Genomic DNA, 24,111 nt, shown 5'->3' on the forward strand with positions numbered 1-24,111 from the left:
TACCCAAAAATCGCTGCGGGAAGGAAAATGTCGAATATTATTCCATCATCAGTGAAGCAAGCAGTCATGGGTCACAAAGGCGCAAAGGCGGATCAACTGGCGGCGCACACCGTTGAGCCAACCAAGGATAGTAGAATCACATCTGATTTCGGCACAAAGCAGACCAACACAGATGACTGGCTACGGGTTAATAGCAAGGACCAAATAGGCCCGATGCTCTTGGAGGATCCCTTCGGACGCGAAAAGGTTTGTCCTGCGTTCACACAGTGGAATAATGTTAGCTTCGATAGAGCTAAGTACTAGAATCGCAGATCCATCGATTCGACCATGAACGTATTCCAGAGCGAGTAGTTCACGCCCGAGGCACCGGAGCATTCGGAACATTCCGTCTCTTCGAATCTGCCGAAGACGTTACCCATGCCAATGTTCTCACTGATACGTCTCGCGAAACTCCCGTCTTCCTTCGCTTTTCTACTGTGCTTGGAAGTCGCGGTTCAGCCGATACGGTCCGTGATGTGCGCGGCTTCGCAGTCAAGTTTTATACACAAGAGGGCAACTGGGATATTGTGGGCAACAACATCCCCGTCTTCTTCATCCAAGACGCGATCAAGTTTCCCGACCTCATCCATGCCGGAAAGCCAGAGCCGCACAATGAAGTCCCACAAGCCCAGTCGGCTCATAACAATTTCTGGGATTTCGTCCAGATGCACTCTGAAGCCACGCACATGTTCATGTGGACCATGTCGGATCGCGCCATTCCTCGCTCATACCGGATGATGCAGGGTTTTGGAGTCAATACATACACACTCACCAATGCCGCCGGCGTTCGCTCATTTGTCAAGTTCCATTTCACTCCAGAGCTCGGAGTGCATTCCCTTGTGTGGGATGAGGCACTCAAGCTTGCTGGCCAAGATCCCGACTTCCACCGAAAGGACCTCATGGAAGCCATTGACAACGGAGTATATCCCAAGTGGAAGTTTGGCATTCAAACAATTGAAGAGTCAAATGAAGACGATTTTGACTTTGACATTCTCGATGCAACAAAGGTGTGGCCGGAGGACTTGGTCCCCATTCGTTACATCGGCGAGCTCGAACTGAACAAGAACGTGGATGAATTCTTCACTCAGACTGAGCAGGTTGCATTTTGCACAGGCCATGTCGTTCCGGGAATTGGCTTCTCAGACGATCCTCTTCTTCAAGGCCGGAACTTTTCCTACTTTGACACTCAGTTGAGCCGCCTGGGCACCAATTGGCAGGAATTGCCCATCAACAAGCCTGTCTGTCCGGTCATGAACTTCAACCGTGACGGCGCCATGCGACACACCATCTCCAAGGGCAAGGTCAACTACTGGCCCAACCGATTCGAAGCGCAACCGCCAGCGGCCAAAGAAGAGGGCGGTTATGTTGATTACCCGGAGAGGGTTGTTGGCATCAAGGAGCGAGCAAAGAGCGCCAAGTTTAAGGATCATTTCTCTCAAGCTCAGCTCTTCTTCAACTCACTCTCCGAAATCGAAAAGTCGCACATGTTGGCCGCATTTTCATTTGAGCTCAGCCACTGCGACGAACCAATCGTGTATGAGAGACTTGTAAAACGTCTCGCCGATATTGATCTCGGCCTCGCCCAATCTGTCGGTAAGATGGTGGGAGGGGCAATCCCCGACAAGGCAGGACAGGCGAATCACGGAAAGAAGGCCAAGGGTCTTAGCCAAATGGAGTATCTTCCAGATGAACCGATTATTGCTTCCAGGCGGATCGGCATTATTGTGGCTGATGGATATGATCCGATTGCCTTCAACGCCATCTATGGAGCAATCCAAGGAGCCAAAGCCATCCCGCTTGTGATTGGCACGCATCGATCCGAGACGTTTGCAGATGGAGAAAGCCAATCGGGCAAGGGCATTGTCCCAGACCATCATCTGGAAGGCCAGCGCAGCACCATGTTTGACGCTCTGTTTGTGCCGGGAGGAAAGCAAGCCATTGAGACGCTTTCCAAGAATGGCCGAGCATTGCATTACATCCGTGAAGCGTTTGGTCATCTCAAGCCTATCGGGGCTACTGGAGAGGGTGTTTTGTTGGTCGAGAAGGCACTTCAGTTGCCAACGGTGGTGACTTCGAGTGATAACGAAGCCGTGGAGAGCTACGGCGTGGTAACACTCAAGAGCGTGCATCCCGAACGGTTGGGTGAATTGGTGTCAGCTGCGAAGAATGCAAAGGGTTTCTTGGACAAGTTTGTCTATGCGATTAGCGTCCATCGTTGCTGGGAGCGCGAGATTGATGGGCTCAGCACTATGGTAGCATATTAGTCGAGGTTAATGGAGCCAATATTCTAGTACGAGCTACGAACTGACAGACTGTTTGTAAACTGTCACATGAAAATGGAAACAACTCTCAACTTGGAATGATGCTGGTAAAATTTAAGCTTATTCGAGATGTCAAAATCCCAACTTGGACGTTTCCAGGCATGGAGTTGCGTATAAGGTGACATCGTTTGGGAATAGTGAAACGAAAATATTATTTCCAAGGGGCTGCAGTTCATGCTTATGCAGCTAGCTTGTTAGCTATCCCCAGATGATCTACCGACGGCAATATTCAGTTTGGTGTAACTCCATCTGCCATTATTGGGAACACATCGCCATGCATGCTCATTCACTTGGACAACAAGCGTCGCGAGGCGAGACATTGCTTCGCCTCTTTTAAGTAGTTCGATGTGATACAAGGAGAACAAACTCGCCTGTAGCTCCCAGAAAGTAAAGAGATGAGATGCTAGTTGAGCTGTGATTGAGTGTACAAGAAGGCACAATAGAAGGCACGAGGCTCGTATTTGCGGTGTGTGGGATTGCAGGGGTGATATCTACCTTCCAAACTGCGGGTTAATTAACGATATGGATATGTTATATATATCCACGGTTTCCTATCTGGAAAAAAAGGCGCACCCATTTTCACGTCGTGGAAACCCGACAAGCAGAAACTTCCCGCAATGGGCGCCTCAAACTCTACTCTCGCTCTCGAGACGTGCATACAGAGCGTCTGTAATGGACGCTTTGAGTGCTACCATATCCCGAGCAGCAGTGCGGACGTCGCCTGGATCAAGCCGTACAATCTCGACATTCCTCGATTTCCTCAGATGGTCGTTCGTCCCAATAATGCCACTGAAGTTGCCGGCGCAGTGAAATGCGCAAACGAAAATGGTTTCAAAGTCCAAGCTAGATCTGGCGGGCACTCTTACGGGTGAGAGGCGGAGGATACCGTGTAGTAATATTCCGGGGCTATCATCTCTAACTTGTGACATGTAGAAATTTCGCTCAGGGTGCCGGCGATGAGACTGGTATGATGATCGACTTGGTAAATCTTCAGAGCTTCCAAATGGACAACACTACTTGGCAAGCGAGTGTTGGATCAGGATTCAGGCTGGATGGACTCGACAAACTTCTCCATGCAAATGGCGGCAGGGCTATTGCACATGGTACTTGTCCGGGAGTTGGAGTTGGAGGGCATGCAACTGTGGTAAGTAAATACGCGTATTCCATGCCCCTACTCTGAGGTGCCATGGATGATTGAGCCATGCGTTGATCGGTTCTTGAACAGGGAGGACTAGGCCCCATGTCCAGAATGTGGGGAGCCGCACTCGACCATGTCCTGGAAGTCGAAGTCGTTACAGCTGACGGACAAATATTACGAGCCAATGAAAACGAAAACGACGACCTGTTTTGGGCCATTCGAGGTGCCGGAGCCAGCTTTGGCATCGTCACTGAGTTTGTCTTCAAGACGCACCCTGAGCCCGGCAGCGTCGTCGAGTACACTTATAGCTTCAGCTTTGGCAACCAGAAGGAAATGGCGCCCGTATTTGAACAATGGCAAGAGTTGGTGTACGATCCTAATCTTGACCGACGCTTCTCAACGTTGTTCATTGCGGAGCCTCTTGGCGCTCTCATCACCGGCACGTTTTACGGCACGCAAGATGAATTCGACCAGACGGGAATCAAGGATAGGATTCCCGTTGGTGGAGACGTCAATCTTGCTATTGTGGATTGGATGGGAAGCTTGGCTCATATTGCAGAGACGACTGCGTTGTATCTGAGTGACCTCTCCACGCCGTTTGCTAGCAAGTCGCTGGCATTCGACAGGAACGATAAATTAAGCCACGACTCTATCGACGGATTATTCAACTACATGAACAACACCGATGCGCAAACTTTGCTATGGTTCATCATCTTCAATTCTGAGGGAGGCGCCATGGCAGATACCCCATACAACGCCACTGCTTACCCACATCGCGATGCGATCATGATGTATCAGTCCTATGCCATTGGAATCCCGGCATTACTCCAAGGAACGAGAGATTTTGTCTCTGGAGTTCATCAAAAGATTCAGCAAGGAGCTCCTGAGGCCAACACGACATATGCTGGTTACGTCGATGTTTCGTTGAGTAGAACGGATGCCCAGTGGACGTACTGGGGTGACAAGGTGCCGAGACTGCAGGAGATTAAGCAACGTTACGATGCTGGCAATATTTTCCTGAATCCCCAGAGTGTTGATTTGCCATGAGGAGAGATTGAGCGGGAGACAGGAGGGTGGAAATATTGATACCAATCATGATTATCGTTCTCTCACCGTTGAGTGTTGTCTCTAGACGTTAGAACAGCATTGTTTTTGGATAGGGCTTTTAGTTGCTAGCTTCAAGGTGTTCATGAGCAATAGAAGGATGCAATATCTTTCTAGATTTGTTTTAAGCTGCTACATTATAATTTTGAATAGGTCTATAGGAGTTGGAAGGTGAGGGTTTGCTTTGTTTAGATATGTGTGATCTGTCAACGTTATCAATAGCAGAATACCTACCCTACGACCGAATATGGCTGCGCAGTTCTTATACCTACCTAGGTATTTTATGAATTGAAAACAGCAATTTATCTATAAAATACCTATATATCTGCTTAGATACCTGTTTGACACATATAGTTGACATCTAGGTACGTCAGAATAGCAGGTACGTATCTCGAACTAGATGCACGAATAATGGCAGGTGCGGCTGCTGGAGAGGCGTTGGGCAACCGCCCGAGGGCCGCCGACGTGGTGGACACAGTGGGGGCAGGGGCGACCGGTGCCGGACTCTTACGTTTCCTGCCCAAAACGCAGGCGAGTTACAGCAGGCAGGAACGGCGGCTACAGGCGGGGGATAAATGACTTGTGTTCCAGACTTTGTATTTGTTTTACTTGGTATCTCACCTTTGTCTCGTTAATTATTTTATTCCGTATTCCGTGCCTGCCGATGCAATGTTTTTATTCTTTTATCATTACATGCAAATACATAATCCCTTTTATCTCCTTTTATATCATCCACTTAAGTAAACTAATTAAATAAAGCAAATCCAGAAACGGAATATTTCTGGAGTTATTACATGATATACTCCGTATTAGACAAGTTGGACCGCTCAGCTAAGACATTCCCATCTCCACTACCCCGCGTTATTGCAGCTCTCCAACTCTCCTTGTTGCTACCGAGAGGGGCATCTAATCTGTCCGTTTATGAGCCAATCGGGGTTTCACTTCCGCGGCCAGTCTCGGCACAACTACCAGATTGCCCAGATAGGCGACTATGGGGGCATCACGAGGCTCCAACGGACATCACCGGACATTACGCGGAATCGCCCTAAACATAGCGATTAGATAACGTTATCCTTTAGCTGGTGGGTAGTTTTCCAAATAACTGCCCAACAAGGAACTACGCGCGCACTTGGGAGAGCTTCGGATACATGGATTGTGCGTTGTTGTTGCATAACCTCCATTGGCTGATACGCATCACGGGAGCTGTCCTCCTGTCATCTTCTTTGCGTCCAGACATCTTTCAACATTGACATCTTCATTAACCAACCGGGACTTTTTCTTTTCTTTTTCTCTTCTTTTCTTTCATCTTCCTCTTTCTCCAATACCACCTCCAATCTCCCCACGCCAAGGCACTCTGCATCCCGTGTCTACCTTGTAACAGACAGCCCACGCAACTAATACCCACCACCCTTGCGCTTTCTGCAGATGTAAGTTCAAGTTCCGCGATTCCGCTTGTCAAAAATGTCAAACATGTCAAATTCCTGTCTTTGATACGCCCTTGGATCTACCAAAGCCCCCTTATGTCATCACTCCGGGCTACATCAAATGGCAGTTCAGTTCCAACAGAGACTCCATCTCTATCCGAACTCGATGCCGAACCACAACAGTCGCCCCCTCACAAGCTCTCCCCCTCCTTTCAACCCGAGTCCAACCCACCAATCCCCCTACACCATTTATACTCGCCAATATCTCAAATACCACTCCCCGTTCTTTTAGTCTGCTCTATTTCAACTAATTCCAAAAACTAGCCGCCAATAGCAAGGCGGCATGGCTCTTCTACACCGTTCCGGGACATCTCTACCGGCTCTCTGGAGAAGTCGCCCCACCGCACCGATTGTCGGCGCCGTAGCTTCAACTCACACTTGCACTTACAGCCAGCCTCCATCTCGGCTACGGCATTACTCGGGTTCATCAAACGTCACATCATCTAGAGTGCGCAGTCTCATTGATAAAAGAGCAATCCCCTCCACGGCCATTGTGAGCTCCAACAACAGACACGCCTCAACCGCAGCCATGGAGAAGCCAGACTATCAAAACATGTACACAGCCTCTTCGGCCTTTTTTGAAGCGCTATGGGAGGCTGGTGTCACTCACTGCTTTGTGAACTTGGGCTCTGACCACCCCAGCATCATTGAGGCCATGGTCAAGGGTGCTCGTGAACGCAAGGGAAACTTTCCCAAGATGATTACATGTCCCAACGAGGTATGTCTCTGCTTTCTTTTTTCACTCTTCTCATGTCATATATCTCAAATGATCTTACATGAGTTATTACATATGAGTACAAATGCTTACTGTTTCATCCTAGATGGTTGCCATGTCTATGGCTGATGGCTATGCTCGATTAACAGGCAAGCCTCAGTGTGTCATTGTTCACGTCGACGTTGGCACACAAGGCCTTGGAGCAGCCGTACACAACGCAGCTTGCGGTCGTGCCCCTGTTCTCGTCTTCGCTGGTCTATCACCATTCACTCTTGAGGGTGAGCATCGCGGTACCCGTACCGAGTACATCCACTGGATTCAGGATGTCCCCGACCAGAAGCAGATTGTTGCCCAGTACTGCCGGTACACTGGTGAGATCAAGACGGGCTCCAACGTCAAGCAACTAGTCAACCGTGCGCTACAATGGGCCAAATCAGGACCTCAAGGCCCAGTTTATCTGTACGGAGCTCGAGAAGTCATGGAGCAGGAGATTAAGCCCTACCAGCTGAGACAAAGCGACTGGGAGCCCGTCAAGCTGGGTAGTCTGCCCACGCAAGCCGTCGAGACAATCGCAGATGCCCTCGCCGGTGCCAAGCGTCCCATGGTCCTGACGGGATACGGTGGCAGAAACCATGAGTTCCCCGGAGCTTTGGTCGAGCTCGCTAATATTGTTCCTAATCTGAGAGTGGTTGACTGCGGAGGCAGCGACATGTGTTTCCCCTTCGACCACCCCGCTTCCCTCGGTCTCAACTATGGAGGCGAAATGTCCGTTGCTGATGCCGATGTCATTCTCGTCCTGGATGCTGACGTACCTTGGATCCCCACTCGCGTCAAGCCAAACCCTGATGCAAAGGTATTCCACATTGACCTCGACCCGCTCAAGCAGCAGATGCCTGTCTTTTACCTCGAGGCTCAAGAGACGTATCGTGCGGACAGCCTGACTGCAGTTGAGCAGCTCACTGAGGCTCTCAAGACGGGTGATCATGCGAAGAAGCTGCAGTCCCAGAACGTGGTGGAGATTGCTCAGAAGCGCAAGGAAGAGCACGAGCAGCGTCTTGCCAAGATTGCCAAGGCGGCCGAGCCTCTTCCCGACGACAGCTTTGGAACTGGCTACTTGTGCCGCCAAGTCAAGAAACTTGTTCCCGAGGATACCCTTTGGGCTATCGAGGCCGTGACCAACACCCTCTTTGTGTACGACAACATCCAGCCTTCAACGCCCGGCTCGTGGATCAACTGCGGTGGTGGCGGTCTCGGATGGTCCGGCGGTGGTGCTCTGGGAATGAAGCTCGCCACCGACGCGGAGAATGGCGGAAAGAACAAGGGCAAGTTTGTTGTCCAAATCGTGGGTGACGGCACATATCTCTTTACCGTGCCCGGTAGTGTGTACTGGATCTCAAAACGCTACAACATCCCTATCTTGACTATTGTGCTCAACAACAAGGGTAAGTCATTGACCACCACCACACAACACACGATGATTTGTTCCGAGATGGAAAAGAACTAAAGCTAATGACTGCATCATCGTATAGGTTGGAACGCACCACGCCGGTCTCTGCTGCTTGTTCACCCTGAGGGACTGGGCTCACAAGCTACCAACGAGGAGATTAACATTTCCTTTGACCCATCACCGGATTACTCCGGCATTGCCAAGGCCGCTGCTGACGGCGACATCTTTGCCGCCAGAGTGAACGAGAGAGCTGAGCTGGAGGGTGTGCTGAAGGAGGCCATTGCCTATGTAAAGAATGGCCAATCAGCGGTGGTGGACGTCAAGGTTGCGTCGGGATGTTAATCGTTGCATGAGCGGATGATTAGAAGGCGGATAGAGGTCCGGTGAATACACGGCATGGTTAGGTATCTTAGACATGAAGCATGCTTGTACGTATTGTAGAACGAATTGAATTGCAATGAAGACAAAGAATGAATGATGCTGCAGGGTTATTTTTAGCAACCTAAAGATGGGTGCTACAACAAGGTATTATGCAGCTTCAGCTTCAGCTTCCTTTGTATCTTGTTTCTATCTGCATGCCAACTGCTGCTCTCTCCCACGCAAGGTACGCCACGTTACGCTGCATCTACGGCGCATTCAGCTTCAGCGAACAATCCTATGTAGCCACGTTTATTCTCTAGGGCGCCATTACCGCTTGTTTAATTTGGTATTTATATCTCGGCGCATCTGACTGCAGCATGCGCGAGGGTACAAGTAGTAGCCGCTGATAGGAAAGTTGCTAGGATAAACCCGAACGACGATTGGTCCCTTCGTTTTTGCTCCCCCAATTTTTGGTTACAGGGCCCAATGGGATGGGAACATAACATATGAGCATCATCCCACCAGGGGCTAACAACAATTCATGATGGTTTCCGTAGCTCTCCCGTGGCCAAGGCAATTCGCTGGCTTGTTGAGAATCTAGACCGCCCGAGGCCAGACGCCACGGAGGAGGAGGTGATGCATTGGATGGGCGATATGCAGGAGTTGTGAGTTTTGAATCTTGCATTGGCGCCGGGTTGGTGGATGGTTGCTGGTGGGTGGGGGAGTCAGTGCAGTGCATGCAATAAGCTGCAGAATCTCGGGAAATGACCTGTTGTTTTTTCTGGTTAGTTGTCACATGGATTGACAACGATTTGCTCATTATTTCCAGTAATTTTTACTGTTGTTATTAGTGTTCCATCTCTTGTTCAGTTCAGTTCAGTCCAGCTTCAGCTTCAATTGCTTTTTGATGGGCAGCTCAAGTGGGGGAGAATCCTTTGTGGCGTCTAGCTTCTGGACGGAACAAGCAATAATGTGATAAAAATGGTCACTCGGCAGACACAAAAGAAGGGGTCTTTTCACATGGAAAGTATAGTAAAGGGTCCTGATCGATCGACCGTCAGAGGCTGTTAGTGTGGATCGAGAGTTGTCTTGTTGCATGTTGGGCGCATGCATGAGTCTCGGTTTAAGCTGGATATGGAATGCACTACAGTATGCATTTGATAGATGATGGTAGTTAGTAGTACAAGTAATAGTTGCTTCTAGTTATTAATATAGTATGCAATGGATTAAGAATAGTTGCCAATAACACATGCACATGCACCAAAGATGACAGAGAACGTTGATGAAAGATGAAAGATCGAAAGACGAAGCCCATCCATCCGATCCGGCACCTCGACAGCCACCATCTCAATCTCCGGGGGGGCCAGATTGACTCCAAACCGCCAGAATAGAATAGCCGCTAGGGATCGCTCTCGGCTCTACTTCTCACACGTGGGGAGGCAACAGGCGAGCCATGGATGCTTCCAATTTAGGCGCCAGCTCAGCATTTAAATTCACTTGCAATTTGCCTCTCAATCTCGCCATCTGATCGTCTGTCTGCTCATCTCATCTCGTGCTGATCTTATTTACATCCAATAGACAGACAACAAGCGCCTTGAGGACGCTCGGTCCACTAACTCGAGCCGCAAGTGGCCCCACGGATTTAATTATTTTTTTTCCTTTTTTTTTTTTCGATCTAAGCGCTGCTGCAGACCTTGGCTGATCACGAGGTCACTTGATGCAAAGCGGGAGGAATTCCATGCTCGACTGGCTTCCCGATAGAAACCGCTTCCGGCAAAGAACTTCACGTGGCGACGACAGAGCCTAAAGGCTGAGAGACGGGGAGAGAAGAGAGAAAAAGAAGACAAACAAGAGAAAAGAAAAGCGAATAACAAAGATTTCCCCCAGAAAGGGATCATGCGAGTGGCCCAGACCAAGCACACCCACGCCCACTCGATTCTTGCCGCCTTGAATCGATCCAGGCGCATCCACGACTGCGTCCCTTGACAACGACGGCCAGAGACCAGGATTTAATTTGATTTGCGCGTCGTCAGCCAGAGCGAACCCCGAAGTCCGAAACCGACTCTGAAAAACCGAAAGCGGACAATTACGCACGAGCGACAGCGAACGAGGCAGGTCACGATACGATACAATACGATACGCGCGCAGCTTCAAGGCCAGACTTTGACGAGTTTGATTTTGATCAACACAACACCCTTTGGCGCGCGCATTCACGTTGCCTCCTCTACATCTCGACGATCGATAAGAATATAGAATAACCAGCACAGCCAACAGCAGCTGCAGCATCACGCACGCGACGTCTGACCAGAAGAGAGGCGAGGCCAGGCCAGCAACAAGCCAAATCCCACGGCCACGGCCAACCACGCAGCCATGTCTTCCTCCGCTGCGACCGAGACCGAGCAAGTCGAGGCCACTGCGGCGATACAGTTGCAGCAGCAGCCAGATTCGTCCTCTCTCGATCCCAGTCCCGTCCACGAACTTCCTCCTCGCCCCGTTCCTTCGTCAGATCCGCGACTCTCCATCGACCAGGACAGAGGCCCTGCGAACTCGCCGCCCACCGATAACAACGATGAGCACGACTTATTCAAACTCAAGCCGGCCGAGGCACTGCAGCTCCTCAGCGCCAGCGTCGAGCTGTTGGTTCGCATCACCGGCGATGTGCCTCCAACACCGCCGCCCAAGACGCCTACCGACCCTCAGATGAGCAACATGCAGGTCGAGAAGGAGAACATTGCGCGGTCGCACTCGGAGAAGAGCCTGGCACGACTACGCGCCCAGGCCCTGCGAGAGGAGCAGGAAGAGAAGCTTAGAAAGCAGCGACACCAGCAGCAGGAGATTCAAGAGAAGCTGCAGAAACAGAAACACAGCCAAAAGAGTGGCTCGTCGTCGGTAGGCAATCTAAGCAAGCTCCAGGCGTACAGCGCGTCCATGTCAGCACAGCTGATAGCCCAGCAGGACGCTTATGCGCAGTCGATCGACGGCGTGCGATTGAAACACAACTCCTTGCGACACGCGAACCCTTCGTCGTCCGCCCCAAACCTGCATCCCCCGGAACCCTACATCGTCGTTGGCGCCGACTCGCAGCCGCTTAACCTGCAGCACGGCGCCATTACCCGCAAATTTTACAGCAAAAACGAACCTCCCATCTCGGTAAACCAGTATCTGCTGCGGCTTCACCAGTTTTGTCCCATGAGCACGGCCGTCTATCTCGCCACTTCGCTGTACATCCACCGCCTCGCCGTTGAGGAGCGCGCGATCCCCGTAACGAGACGAAACGCACATAGACTGGTCCTCGCTGGTCTGCGGGTGGCCATGAAGGCACTCGAGGATCTATCCTACCCGCATACAAAGATTGCCAAGGTCGGCGGCGTGAGCGAGGTCGAGCTGGCGAGACTGGAGATTAGCTTCTGCTTCCTGGCTGGATTTGAGCTGGTCGTAGGAGAAGAGATATTGAAGAAGCATTGGCAGGTGTTAAGAGAAGGCAAAGTAGGGCGGATGGTGGACGGCGTGGAGGTTCCGCTGCTGAAGCTGGACAAGAAGCGAAAGACGTCGCGGGAGGTCCATCAGCTGATGCAGTGATCTCGTGATTGTTACATGCATGGAAAAGGAGACAGGGGGGTTTATCGGCGGCAAAATTGCTTTGCTTCTTTCTTTTTTCTCCCTTGCCAGGGGAAGCGGAGTTTTTGGGCATTCTCTCCTCATTTTAACCTTTGTAGCTTGGCATCTGGCATCTGGCGGACATGGGAGGAGGTGAAGAATGCGTATCAATATTAGGGAGAGAGTTTCTTTTTTTCTTTTTGGCATTGGCCTGATGGGCCACGGACATGCAGTATGGGAGCCATCAAATGTCTTGTTGGATGAGCGGAGCTTTTTTTCATCATTGTTTGCTTTTAGAGATACCCAAACAAATGGGGGGCTATTTCGCAGCGATAGCTAAATGATATTGCCGTCTCTATTACCAGATTGCCTTGACTTGATGTTTTCACCTAGTTTTCGTTATGGTATATATCTCGTTTCCCTGTTGTGCATGTGGATTCGGAGCTTATTTGCTGCCGTTGACGTCTTCGGCATGAAACTGGAATGAACATCTTATGGCTGACCTCGATACCCTCATCCATGCTTAATGCCTAATATCTCGTATTTAATAGCTGAACCTTCTTATTCCGTGTCTCTCATTCGGCAATACACACATTTACGGACGTGTGTAGCTCCGAAATCTGGTGAGCCCGAATAGCCGACCCGGGCGAAGCTGTACGAATACGGCCCGAACTTGGTCCCGAGTTTGTCGGACCAAAAGCCGCCATCTAACTCATATTTCCTTTACGTTGCTTAAGACGCCATACTTTCTCTGTATGTTTCTTTCCTTGTATATTTCCAAAGTTGATTTGGATTATCTTCATTATGCCTCTTTCCTCAGCAGCTCGTCAGCGGTTAATCCGCCTTGCCCAAGTTCTTGTCGGAGGTCCGGCTGTAACATTCGGGGGTCTAGCCTTATGGACTCGGAAATGCGCATTCGAGCCTTTCGGACCAGGCACTGATGCATTGTTCAGACATCCCATATTGAAGGATCTAAATCCCCGGAATAATCCCAGCACTCACGACTCTTGTGTCCGAAAAGTGCCGTTTGAGGAGCTGAGGCCGGAGCTGTTGGAGGATGCGAGAAACGGCGGGAGTGCTTTGGTGGAGGAGTTTTCACGGGGGATGTGGGCGGGATATGGTGCGTATTTGTTGCCGATTGATAGAGAGGAGGTTTGGAAACTGATTTAATTGGTGTAGGATATGGGATTCAGAGGAGGATAATGGGATTGACCAAGAGTCCTGAGAACCGTACCGATTTGTGGACTCCAGAAGAGCTTGGCCGAAGCACATATGAACCTGGTTCGTCTAAATATCGTTTTCTTTCAGATATGCTAGCTAATTAAGCAAAACAGAAACGGTTCTGACAAACCACTTTCTTGTCCTCGATAAATCAGCAACGTCAATAACATTTCGTGGCTGCCCTGCTCCCAAGGAATCTCCCTTTAAACCACGCGACCTGGATAACTTGTTCTCTTTGACGGCAGAATTGAACGAGAAGCGTAAACAGGCTGAGTTTAGACTCAAAGCCATAACTTTTGACGCGGTGACAACGACGCCAAAGGAAGATCCGTTTGGTGGCGTGCCGGGTGCGTTGCATCGGATTTATGCGAAGCTGCTCGTTGAGGCGGCTGTGGGATGGTGTGTCAGGTAGAAGGGGCTTGTAAGGGCTGAAACTGTAAGATAGAGAGGATTGAAGCAATCTGACAAAAGTAATTGGGTGGCAGTAGCTTCTAATGCAGTTGTCAAGCGGTGGATTCTATGGGAAATGGGTGAAGAGCTATATCTCAGATGCATTAAACATTAGGCAAGCATAAATCTTGTCGCCAATTCCAACCTACAACTTCTCAGCTCCGCGCTTCTGATCCGGCCCAGCAATTCCATCTTGATACCCGCTGGCAACATGTTTTCCCTCGGGACTCCAGATTCTGCTCTCCAGCGTTGCTCTCCCGGCACTGATTCGTGGCCAACATACTTCTTGGATCCACCACCCGTCTCTTATTACGGCTTCTTCGGAGTTGACGTGCACGGTGAATGTGTAGCTTAGACTCGCGGCGACGCCCAAGTTGTAGCCCCATCCCAGATAGTTGCTTATTGTCAAGAGTCCATTTCTGTCTGCTTCGAATGCGTGAGCAAGGATGTGAGAATTGGTGTCTTCTGCGGGAATCGGTTTGTGCAATTTATATAATAGTAGTTCACGACGTTCGGGAATTGGTTTGTTGGCGTTGTACGGTTTCATGTCAACCTTGTACATGTCGACGATGGGAAACCCACCATGGCCGGCGTTCGGGAATGTATCGTTCAATATATCAATGTCTAGTTGGGGGCTTGTTGGCCATTCGTCAGGTTTTTTCTGGGCGAGGATACTAGCGAAGCGTTCTTGTGCTGATGACAATTGCAAGTCCGCAAAGCTCGGCACAGACCGCTTGAATGTGACATGGCAGCTAAAGCATATAGGTCCTAGAGGCAATTTTGAGTCTGACTCTGGGAAAGGACCTAAAGGATTGGAAGAAGGTTGCTTTGGTTGGCGAGCCGTGATGAGACAGGTTTGAAAGCTACGGCCAGCGGCAAGTTTCGAAACCTGATAGATGAAAGGCCGGTCTACATGTCCCGGATTCGTAAATACGCCTTGTATTGTCTATTTCTCGTTAATACATGTAGAATATCTCTCTTGTCAACGACAGTAAGCAGACTTACGTGAATACCAAATTTGCCCGTATTTGGTGCCCCTTTGGCAGTTTCGTCTTCGCTCTCTACAACCTTTACGGCGGCGAGTGGCGCCTGAATGTAGACATGCCCTCCATACGCTCTCGTTGTAAAATAAACTGCAGTCTTGTGTTTGGAGATATCGTCCGCCTTTTCCCAAGGTAGCTGGGCTCCTGGTTGCCAGGCTGGTTGGCGGCTCATGAACTGGTGAGTATCATCGGAATCACCATTGCCCGCCAGCCGGACCATCTCCATGTTCTCGAGGAATCCCAGCCTCGGGAAATTTTCCGAGGTACCGAGTGGCACCGGCATATCGAAAAAGAGGCCCCAAATACACTGTTACGTTGCGGTCGTAGCTTGCGCAATAATTGAATGCCGGTCGTGGTAGTTTTCTTTTCTTGTTGATCTTGAACGAGTGAGACGCTGTGAAACAACCAAAGGCTAGTCTATCCAGCTTAATCTCAACTACTACACTCTCCTCACCAGATCGTAACTTTGACCCTGGTCTAGAGCTCAGGCAAAGCTAGAGTGGCGGGATAGCCTCTATTTTAAACCAGTTGCTGTAAAAAAGACAAATTATCCAAGGGCGAGTTCTGCTCATCGGTTGCATGACGGAAATTCTCATGCCCAGAATAAGCTTCTCCACATTCTCCGCTCAGAACGCCCGTTTCATAAGACAACAAGACCACCATTTTGCAATCTTACTAAGACTCGGAAGAGTCATTAGCTATAAAGACCGCCAATATTCGGCAATGGGAATCAATTGCGGAACAACGTCCAGACGCGTGTTGAACTGCCGAGCATGAACGTCGAGTTTCCAGCCAATTGAGACAACTTATTACCCCTGCTAAAGGGGAATTACCACTTATCAGTAGGGCTAAGGTGGGGGTGGCGAGCTTCTCCAAGGAGCCAAGACTTACGTGAGGGGAAGCGAAGATAGCCAATGCAAGAGCTCTCCCTGCATCTACTATGCCTTATCACAAGACCATATCATGTCCCAGTTATCAGGCTGCTCTGTTGGTTCCATTTGGATCTCAAGTTGAAGCTTTGAAACACCATGACATGCCATATTCCTCTGTATAGGAGACGGAAGGAGGGCATTTCCCGTGTTAATGCTCAGTTTTGACAACGATATAAGCTCTATTCACCATTACGGCGATTGTCTGATTGCTAATGAAGCAAGTATATTTGTTTAGGTTTCTAAAACTCTATGTTATGCAATGTTTAAATGGCAACAGACAAAAGAACTATCATGAAAAAGGAGAGAAGTGGAAGGTGTTGCGTAGTGATACTATCGTCTACTAATGGGTCTCATACTGCAACCAATCCGATTCTAGAGTCGGCATTTCAACGCCCATGCCTAGTGAGGCGGACCCAGATTCATAATCTAATAGATGCTGCTCTATTTCGTACGGAGCGGTAGAGCCATGGTCAGCTGACCGAGGGTAGTTGAAGAAATCAAAAATCTCGAGGTAATCTAGCTCGTTTGCAGAAGAAATTCGAGTCGAAGTAGGTTCCAAGGCACTTAGTCTCGTCGAACTAGAAAGCATTGAAAGCTCATGAGCGTGTCTATCGGAAGAGTGTTAGCTTCAGCAGCCCCTTCAATTATCTGATCCGGTCAAACTTACTGCCTCATCTCCGTAAGGGTTTTGTCTCCTTGTCGCCCCTCTTCGGTCACTCGGCCCAGGATCGCCGAGTAATTTGCAGCAATCTCCCAGTATCGGCCCATCTCGGCCAAGGTGCCCACAAAGAAATCAACGTTGGAGTCGATTTCACATCCCAAAGTCGCAGCATGTACCAGAAGAAGCCGAGCCGACGTCCATAGCGAGAAGGCGAAGTGTGGCCCCAATAGAGACAAGCCACTGGTCTCGATTACGTCTTGGACGATGCTTCTGAGGCTTTCTACTGCAGAGAGGCAAGTCTGCATGGCGCTGTAAGAGGGTACAAACACGTCGTTTTGGACCACGGGATACGCCGCTGCAGAGTTGAGCCGAATGGACGATACCACAAATGCGGCATGCAGCATGATCCAATTAATGATTCTGGCCCCGGGATCAGAATGACACAATACCGATATCTGACCGTATTGTGCAGGTAGGTCACGAAGCCAGGTGGATAGTTCGCCCTCCAGTGCGACAAAAGTGCTCTGCCAGCTTCGTACATCCTGAATTGAGTATATATCTAGTGGCTTCGCTAGGAAATTGTGAACACGGCTCAAGATTCCAAGGACCTCGCAGTGGTAAGAAAAGCTGCCGAGGTTTTCCGGCGTGTCGACTGTAAGTCTCAACTTTGTTGTGTCAAGACCATTTGGCCATCTTGTCTCCACTGGAATATCATTCGACCACAAGTCGTATCGGCAAGGAAGAAATCGTTTCATATCCTCTTCTGCCAGTATGAATTTGTATGGTGTTGCTAGGGTTGCGTATCTGTCCAGTACATATACCATCCAGCAGAGCCTGCGTCGCCCTTCATCTTCAATCCAGGAATCAGGCTCTGGGAGTACAACCCTGCGAGGCAATGCCTCATTTGGCAACATTGGAGTGGCAAAGTAGACACTTTTCTCCATGCAGAGGCCAAGATGAGTAATGTTCTGCACAAGAAGAGACAAAAGGGTCTGTCCCTGTAGTTCGTTGGACGTCCCCAAAACATCTAATGAGAGGAGAGTGAGGGCTTTAAGCGAAAAGAGATTGACATTCTCTAAAGCATACAGCTCTACCCTCTGTTTGCAGTCATTATGAAGCTTTTGCTTTGCACTTGGCGTCAGACGTGCATCTGTTGTAAACCGCAGTGTTGTTGCAATAATGGCAAACAACACCACACGATCGCCTCGCGAGATAGAAGTAGAACCAAAATATGTTCCAAAGGTGGCTTTGCGGTCAAATAATGGAAACCATGTGTTGATATGCTTGAAAAAGAGATCTACCAGAACATATAACAAGTCGCTGGGAGGGAGGTCTGGATCCGTCGATAGATTAATCTCTTGTTCATAGACGGTCTTCATATTTGTGCTGAAGCTTCGCGGTAATTTCACACCGCCTGTGAGATTAAACGGTCGACCAATGATAACCGTGGGAGACCGACGCCCTTCAGATAGCATATCCGAGCGTGTGGACTCGGGAGATGCAGTAGCATGCCAACTGTGATGTCGGTCATGATGGGTTGATGGACTCTTGGACATGGGAGAATGAGAAATTTCGTGTTGAGCGTCATGGCGCGAAATGTGATTGTCAACGCGTTGTCTCAGGCCTTGCACCAGAGCATCAAGATGACCAAGTCGAACCTCCAGCTGGTCATTCCTCTCGCTCTCCTCAATCGCCTTCCGCTTCTCTTTGTAGACACATACACGACTATTTCGCGTACACCAACCGCAGGCGGGCCTCATTCGGTCGCATTTGACCTTCCGCCGCCTACACATTTCACATCTTTGGGTATTTCAGTCAGCTTCAGCTTGCCTCTAGTCATTTAGCAGGGCCATAAACCTACGAGGCTTTAGAGATTGGTTCCTCTCTTCTTTCATGGTCCGATGACACATCCATTGGGATATCATCGGCGATCAAAGCTCCAGGAGCCATTGTTGCGTCCAAGGTGTTTTTAAATGCTTCGATGCGTTGAGACACCTGGCGTTATTATGGCAGCAGTCTCCTACCTCTCCTCTCTAGGCGGATTATCACTCAACTCGAAAGATCCGCTAGGACGCATCACCATCCCTACCCCAATGAGGAATCCTTCTAGAAGAAGCTAAAGAGACATGCTCCCTCCTCACCCCACAGGGAGTTTGCGGGGCTTCATGGGCCATGATGTGGACGCCACAGGAGAAGAGTTGCATTCATCGTAACAATAAGGCAGTGTTTCGAGTCATATCCCCTGGGGCCTGTCGACTTCAGGACCAATCGCCAGCTCTCTTTGAAGATTCTCAAGTCTAAGTCGAATCTAGATACCACGTGGTTATTCCGCGATGCCCGGGTCTACAACACAAGCTAAACGGGGCTAAAATCAACACCGTTGGACCTGGCGTCTCTGTGCAAGGGGTGGGCACGCCCTCTTCACCTCATCAGCTGACGAATGGAGATCTCCGGGGCTGGGAGAGGGTTGAAACCGTCAAAGAGGCCATCCGATAGCGCTCCATTACAAGTAGAGGTTTGTATTTGATCTCGATCCTGAGAGTTGGTTGGCGGGCGATAAGCGCTACGGAGTTCCCGAGTTCCCCATCCTTGGGCGCCATCCACCCATGGAACGAAGCTAGAATGCAGCTAGAAGGAAGCCCCTTCTTGGAAGGTCTACTTCCATCCAATTAGTCTCGGGGAACCAACATTGGAAGGGTGGATATCACGTATAGCTTGCATTGACTGATGAGCAGAGGAGCTGGAGGTTTACTGATACGATGCGTCTAGCATGGCATGGAAACATGCGCCTGCAGTAGTAGTGCTTGCAACTGCAGACTCCTAGCATTATGGATGTAAGTTGTCAGAGCCCACCTCGAACCCTGTCTTCACTAGAACATTCATCATCCATAGGAGGGGCCCGTCTAGAAATCTTGCTCCAACTGTTGTGTTACATATTGATTGGACATGATTCGAATCGTTGATCATTGCGTGATTTGGTATGGAGCATGTACATGCACGCCATGAGGAGCAGTTCTAGGCTCGCTTTACAAATCGTACGTCACATTCTTGGCACATGATGCTTAAGCAGGGAGAGAATAGGATTAATTGAAATGAGAAGAGGAGTGCGGATGAATACTCCCACTCATCCCCATACTAGATGAAGGTAATTGTTTGGCTTTGCCATGCACCCAAACCGTCCGAGTTGGTGTGTTGGCGATCTCACACCATCGTTGGTCTTCTCGCTTTAGCACGAACGCCCATGAATCTCGTGAAGCCCATATACGGGGCGTTGATAGGACTGTCACCGGTATAGATAAAAGTATCGTAAAGGAAGCCGCCGAATGTACAGCCCAAGAATGGTGCGATGACGGGAACCTATCACCCACTGTTAGTAACTTGGTCAAATTCGAGGATGGGAATCTACATACCCAGAAGTAGTAGTCTCCTGCTGTCCAAACCTGGTGCCCATAGCCAACTGCATGAGACATAATTCTAGGACCCAAATCTCTTGCAGGGTTGATTGCATAACCAGTGTTGGAGCCGAAGCAGGCTCCAATCCCGTAGATAACAAAGAACAGGCCAAGCGGGGTCAGATTTCCAGCACCAATGTTTCCTTCGTCTAGCAAAGCATAGAGACAGAACATTAAAATAGAGCTGCCAATAAACTCGTCAAAGAATTGCCCCGTCTTGGTTAAGAATGGAGCTGGATATGTGCAAAAGATGCCTGCGGTAGATGTATCTAGGCCAACAGTCCGCATGCCTTGTCCACCTTCGAAAACGTCGATCGCGGATTTGTAGTTTCCGTAAACAATAATAGATGCAGCCATAGCTCCTAGAAGTTGAGCGAGAGCATATACTGGAAGCTTCTTCCATGGAAACTTGCGGAAGATGCAATTGGCGAGAGTAACGGCGGGATTCAAGTGTGCACCTGATACGCCGCCGCAGTAAACACCAAGCATAACCCCTAGTCTTTTCATATTGTTAGCAATAGTCTGAGTAAAGGCCATAGGGTAAACATACGCCCATCCCCAGTTGATATTGTTCCAGTCTCCCTTGGAACCTTTTCCCAGCACCACTTGGGCGACAGATCCGTCGCCAAATAGGACGAGGATCATGACGCCAAAGAACTCGGAGAATGGTTCACGCATGACTTTTCGAAACTTGAACCAGGCGGTAGTATGTTCTTCAGACACAATAATGTTCATTGTAACGTGATGGTCTTTAGAAACATCGTCCTGAGAGAGAGATAACTTCTCCTGACGATTCTTCAGATCGTCTTCGACACCGTGAATGTGTTCAATATGGCTCATATCGACTGACATCAGATGGCCTTGAGCTGGTGTAAACAATACCTATGTACGTTGAATTATAAAAAAGAGAGCAACGTGTGTGAACTATCTGGTCGGCTATTGGACTTTTGCAATGTACAATAAACAGGCTGTAGAGGCATACATATACTAGAAAACTACACTGAACATGGTTTTCTCCCCGAGCAGCCCACTTTGCAACTTGAGCAAAATCTGGGGAAACACGGGGCCCCATTTTCTGGCTTGTTAGAATTCATCCTCGTCAAATATTGACCATTGTGGAGATATAATTTAGAGTATAGCTCGGCAAGAGTGGCGTGCGTTCAGCCCCGGAGTCTCGGCCACGTTCTGAGGTGACAAGTATTTCGTCTGTCATGAACTGTACCGTGCCTGAAAGAGCCACCAGACGCCTATGTTGGCTGAGAAGCGGCACATAGGGCTCGTGATCCAATAGTTGGAAGCATTCAGCACTGTTTGCTTCCACTAGTGTAGGTAATCAGCTGCACATTCAAGCCACGATGCAAGGGGGTTTCTACCCATGCATCATTCCGCCAGCAATATTACGCCAAAATACATAACGCCATAGACTTTCAATAAAACAGAGATTGCGTGACGCTGTCTTTCTCTGGAAAGCTGACGTTCAAATTCATGGCCTGGCTAGCCCTGGATATTTCCGCCTCGCTGTTCTCGGAGCTGAGGCCGAGGTGATGCTTGCCGGAAGCTGAATACGAGGCTTCGCCATATTAGCCACACTAATTCAAGTCAGATATAGCGCTGAAGGATGCCTCGGACTCCAGACCGAACAACCAGACGTTTACTGACAACTACTGACAATGGCCCGGCCCGTTGCCACCTCTGACCCCTTTTTCATGCATATTCGGAAACTTATTGACTTCTTTCACAGCATTGGATTAATGCCGGAAGCAAAAGTTTCCGGCTTCAAAATATGCAGAGATGAAATGAAAACAAGTTGTCGTTGAGCTGTGTAACAAGAGCTTCGCCATTGATTCCGCGACGGACACGGTCTAGAAATGCCCAACCGTTGGCTGTTATACGTCACACTACAGAACCTAATTTGCCGTGCTAGATGTAGGCGCCCTCAGTTGTAGCATGTGAAAGCAGAAAACATTAATTTGAACCCGAATATTTACATGTGTGCTCAGTATCTTGAGAAAACCTCGAAGCTTGATGACCAACTTTAGTGACATTGCGCTTACTACGTACATAGACTATTATACAGAGTTTATAGACTAAATTCCAGCAAGCCCAAGAAAGAATGATCGCAGACCCCAAGCGCCTGGATCCGGGCATTCTTGGAACCCGGTACCTCCTACATAGACTGTCCGGCCGAGGCTGGCTTTCATACCTTTGGTCTTCTCTGCGCCGATGCTTGCAGCTTTTGCTGCTTCCTTTACATCTCCAGTTTTCTCCAATGTTTCAATGAAAGGATACAGAGCGTCCACAAGAGTTCTATCACCAGGCCTGGCACTTGTATACTTTGACATGGCTGCAGAGCTCTGTTTTAATGCCTTAGCCCATAATTGCGGCGTGGCTTCACCTGGTGGAGAAGCAGCGAGAGATCGAACCAGAGCATTTAAGAAGATGGCATACAGAGCCCCGGACGTACCATCCATTGTCTTCTCGACAAGAGGCACAATCTCGGCTACGTCGACCACTGCGTCGCCGGAGAAATTTCTTGTTGAGAGAAACGTAAGAATAGCTAGAAAGTTATGCATGTCAGATTGAAATGGTTACTAAATGAAGCTTCGGAGAGTTCACTAACCTTCCGCACCGCGCTTCAAGCCAATACCACAGTCTCCGTCACCCACAACTTCGTCGTACTTGGTAATTTCCGGCTCTGATGCGACCACCCGCTCCAGGGCCCTCACGAGTGCCGATTTCGCAGCTGCAGGGTCTAGCTTGAGTCCGGTTGCTTGGACTGTTCTTACAGGTGCCTCCTTGTACTCTCGAGTTGACTGGACTTTTGCTTCCCATGTTTGCGTAGAGATGGGAGCAGACCAACCGGTAGCTTCTGAAGGGGCATCCAGTAACTGGACCATTGTAGACCCGTCGATGCCTGTGTTGGCCACCCTGAGAAGCGAAATGCTAAATCCCAGGCCATTAAGGCTAGTCATATAGGTGCCGCTCAGGATTCGTACGGGGCGGATATCGTATTGTCCCTTCAGCTGTGTCACAACCTCCGTGGTAATGGCCCCCATCTCGAGAATACTAACACCACCTAGGTTATTAACAAGAAGCACTACCTCATCGGAAGGCTTGATGCTGAGGAACGCTCTGTCTTTGTCGTTCTCATCTAACAATTGTGCTAGCATTGCTGTCACGAGTTCAAGCAAATCGGCTGTGCGTCTGCCAGACCCAGGCTCGTTGTGAATACCCATGCCCAGCTCAACTTCACCAACTTTAAGTCCGTCGTCCCCATGGGCAGCATGGCCTGGAACATGCACATGTTCCAGACTAGCACCAACGCTGACCAGATTATCAGCTGCCAATTTGCCGATCCTATGCACCTCTGCCAGGTTGGCGCCCTGTGCTGCGAGAGCACCAGCAATTTTTTGAACGAGCACAGTTCCGGCAATTCCTCGACGGCCTACTTTGCCGGCTTTCTGACGCCCAACACCGACGTCATCAGCAACTACCAGCATTTCGACGTTGAGACCCGCGGACTTGGCTTGCTCTACAGCCACGCCAAAGTTGAGAACGTCGCCAGTGTAGTTCATGACAATGACAAGGATGCCTCGAGTTGAATCAACAAGACCCATGATTGCCTTGCGAACTTGTTCGGTGTTGGGTGAAGCAAAGATGGTGCCAGCAACGGCCGCGCTTAATAGACCATCTCCCACAAACGCAGCAAAGGAGGGCTCGTGGCCAGAACCGCCGCCGCTGAGAAGGGAGACTTGACTGCTTCCATTGAGATTTGAGCGGCGATAGATGGTCTTGTTGTCAGCGTCGAGAGCGACGGCGGGGTTTGCAAGTGTGATGCCAAAAAGAGCGTCATTGACCAACTTGGTTGGATCATTGACGAAATGCTTAGATGACATGGTGGTGAGACTTGGAGTTTGGTGGTTGGTTCAAAGTACTAAAAAGAAGGGTATTTAAAGACGATGTGCACAATCTGTTCGATAGCTTTCTGACATCAAGTAAAAGACAAAATATATATGTTTATTCCTACAAGCCAATGTGCTCGTCTAGCTAAACTAACCTAGCTAGAACACTCGTTCACCGAAGACGACATTCGGGTGGATTGACGATATCGACTGTTCGTTCCAATGATCCAAGCTTCATGAGCTCG

General features: G+C 49.5%; 9 protein-coding genes across 9 annotated transcripts; 5 read left to right on the forward strand and 4 right to left on the reverse strand.

The window, feature by feature from the left end:
• Nucleotides 1-66: 66 nt before the first annotated feature.
• On the forward strand, nt 67-2,303 carry T069G_05612 (catalase domain-containing protein; the record flags this gene model as incomplete). Its single annotated transcript, XM_056172822.1, has 2 exons — nt 67-246; nt 312-2,303. The coding sequence occupies 2 exons, from the start codon at nt 67-69 to the stop codon at nt 2,301-2,303; spliced, it is 2,172 nt and encodes a 723-aa protein (XP_056029680.1).
• A 674-nt stretch (nt 2,304-2,977) lies between these two features.
• T069G_05613 (FAD binding domain-containing protein) lies at nt 2,978-4,545 on the forward strand (the record flags this gene model as incomplete). The annotated part of the gene is made up of 3 exons (XM_056172823.1): nt 2,978-3,228; nt 3,294-3,504; nt 3,586-4,545. The coding sequence occupies 3 exons, from the start codon at nt 2,978-2,980 to the stop codon at nt 4,543-4,545; spliced, it is 1,422 nt and encodes a 473-aa protein (XP_056029681.1).
• Nucleotides 4,546-6,615: 2,070 nt separating this feature from the next.
• Nucleotides 6,616-8,590, forward strand: T069G_05614 (thiamine pyrophosphate enzyme, central domain-containing protein; the record flags this gene model as incomplete). The annotated part of the gene is made up of 3 exons (XM_056172824.1): nt 6,616-6,804; nt 6,908-8,243; nt 8,331-8,590. The coding sequence occupies 3 exons, from the start codon at nt 6,616-6,618 to the stop codon at nt 8,588-8,590; spliced, it is 1,785 nt and encodes a 594-aa protein (XP_056029682.1).
• A 2,388-nt stretch (nt 8,591-10,978) lies between these two features.
• T069G_05615 (cyclin domain-containing protein) lies at nt 10,979-12,187 on the forward strand (the record flags this gene model as incomplete). The annotated part of the gene is made up of 2 exons (XM_056172825.1): nt 10,979-11,497; nt 11,579-12,187. 2 exons carry the CDS (start codon nt 10,979-10,981, stop codon nt 12,185-12,187), a joined length of 1,128 nt encoding a protein of 375 aa, XP_056029683.1.
• Nucleotides 12,188-13,009: 822 nt separating this feature from the next.
• T069G_05616 (uncharacterized protein) lies at nt 13,010-13,838 on the forward strand (the record flags this gene model as incomplete). Its single annotated transcript, XM_056172826.1, has 3 exons — nt 13,010-13,325; nt 13,385-13,486; nt 13,540-13,838. 3 exons carry the CDS (start codon nt 13,010-13,012, stop codon nt 13,836-13,838), a joined length of 717 nt encoding a protein of 238 aa, XP_056029684.1.
• A 183-nt stretch (nt 13,839-14,021) lies between these two features.
• T069G_05617 (thioesterase-like superfamily domain-containing protein) lies at nt 14,022-15,202 on the reverse strand (the record flags this gene model as incomplete). The annotated part of the gene is made up of 2 exons (XM_056172827.1): nt 14,022-14,822; nt 14,882-15,202. The coding sequence occupies 2 exons, from the start codon at nt 15,200-15,202 to the stop codon at nt 14,022-14,024; spliced, it is 1,122 nt and encodes a 373-aa protein (XP_056029685.1).
• A 989-nt stretch (nt 15,203-16,191) lies between these two features.
• On the reverse strand, nt 16,192-18,462 carry T069G_05618 (fungal specific transcription factor domain-containing protein; the record flags this gene model as incomplete). Its single annotated transcript, XM_056172828.1, has 4 exons — nt 16,192-16,459; nt 16,519-17,560; nt 17,618-18,312; nt 18,374-18,462. The coding sequence occupies 4 exons, from the start codon at nt 18,460-18,462 to the stop codon at nt 16,192-16,194; spliced, it is 2,094 nt and encodes a 697-aa protein (XP_056029686.1).
• A 1,251-nt stretch (nt 18,463-19,713) lies between these two features.
• Nucleotides 19,714-20,804, reverse strand: T069G_05619 (major intrinsic protein domain-containing protein; the record flags this gene model as incomplete). Its single annotated transcript, XM_056172829.1, has 3 exons — nt 19,714-19,869; nt 19,923-20,463; nt 20,515-20,804. 3 exons carry the CDS (start codon nt 20,802-20,804, stop codon nt 19,714-19,716), a joined length of 987 nt encoding a protein of 328 aa, XP_056029687.1.
• Nucleotides 20,805-22,051: 1,247 nt separating this feature from the next.
• T069G_05620 (dak1 domain-containing protein) lies at nt 22,052-23,860 on the reverse strand (the record flags this gene model as incomplete). Its single annotated transcript, XM_056172830.1, has 2 exons — nt 22,052-22,521; nt 22,585-23,860. The coding sequence occupies 2 exons, from the start codon at nt 23,858-23,860 to the stop codon at nt 22,052-22,054; spliced, it is 1,746 nt and encodes a 581-aa protein (XP_056029688.1).
• Nucleotides 23,861-24,111: the final 251 nt, after the last annotated feature.

The sequence above is a fragment of the Trichoderma breve genome, chromosome 3 (genome assembly GCF_028502605.1).
Source record: "Trichoderma breve strain T069 chromosome 3, whole genome shotgun sequence".
In the NCBI taxonomy this organism is placed as follows: Eukaryota; Fungi; Ascomycota; class Sordariomycetes; order Hypocreales; family Hypocreaceae; genus Trichoderma; species Trichoderma breve.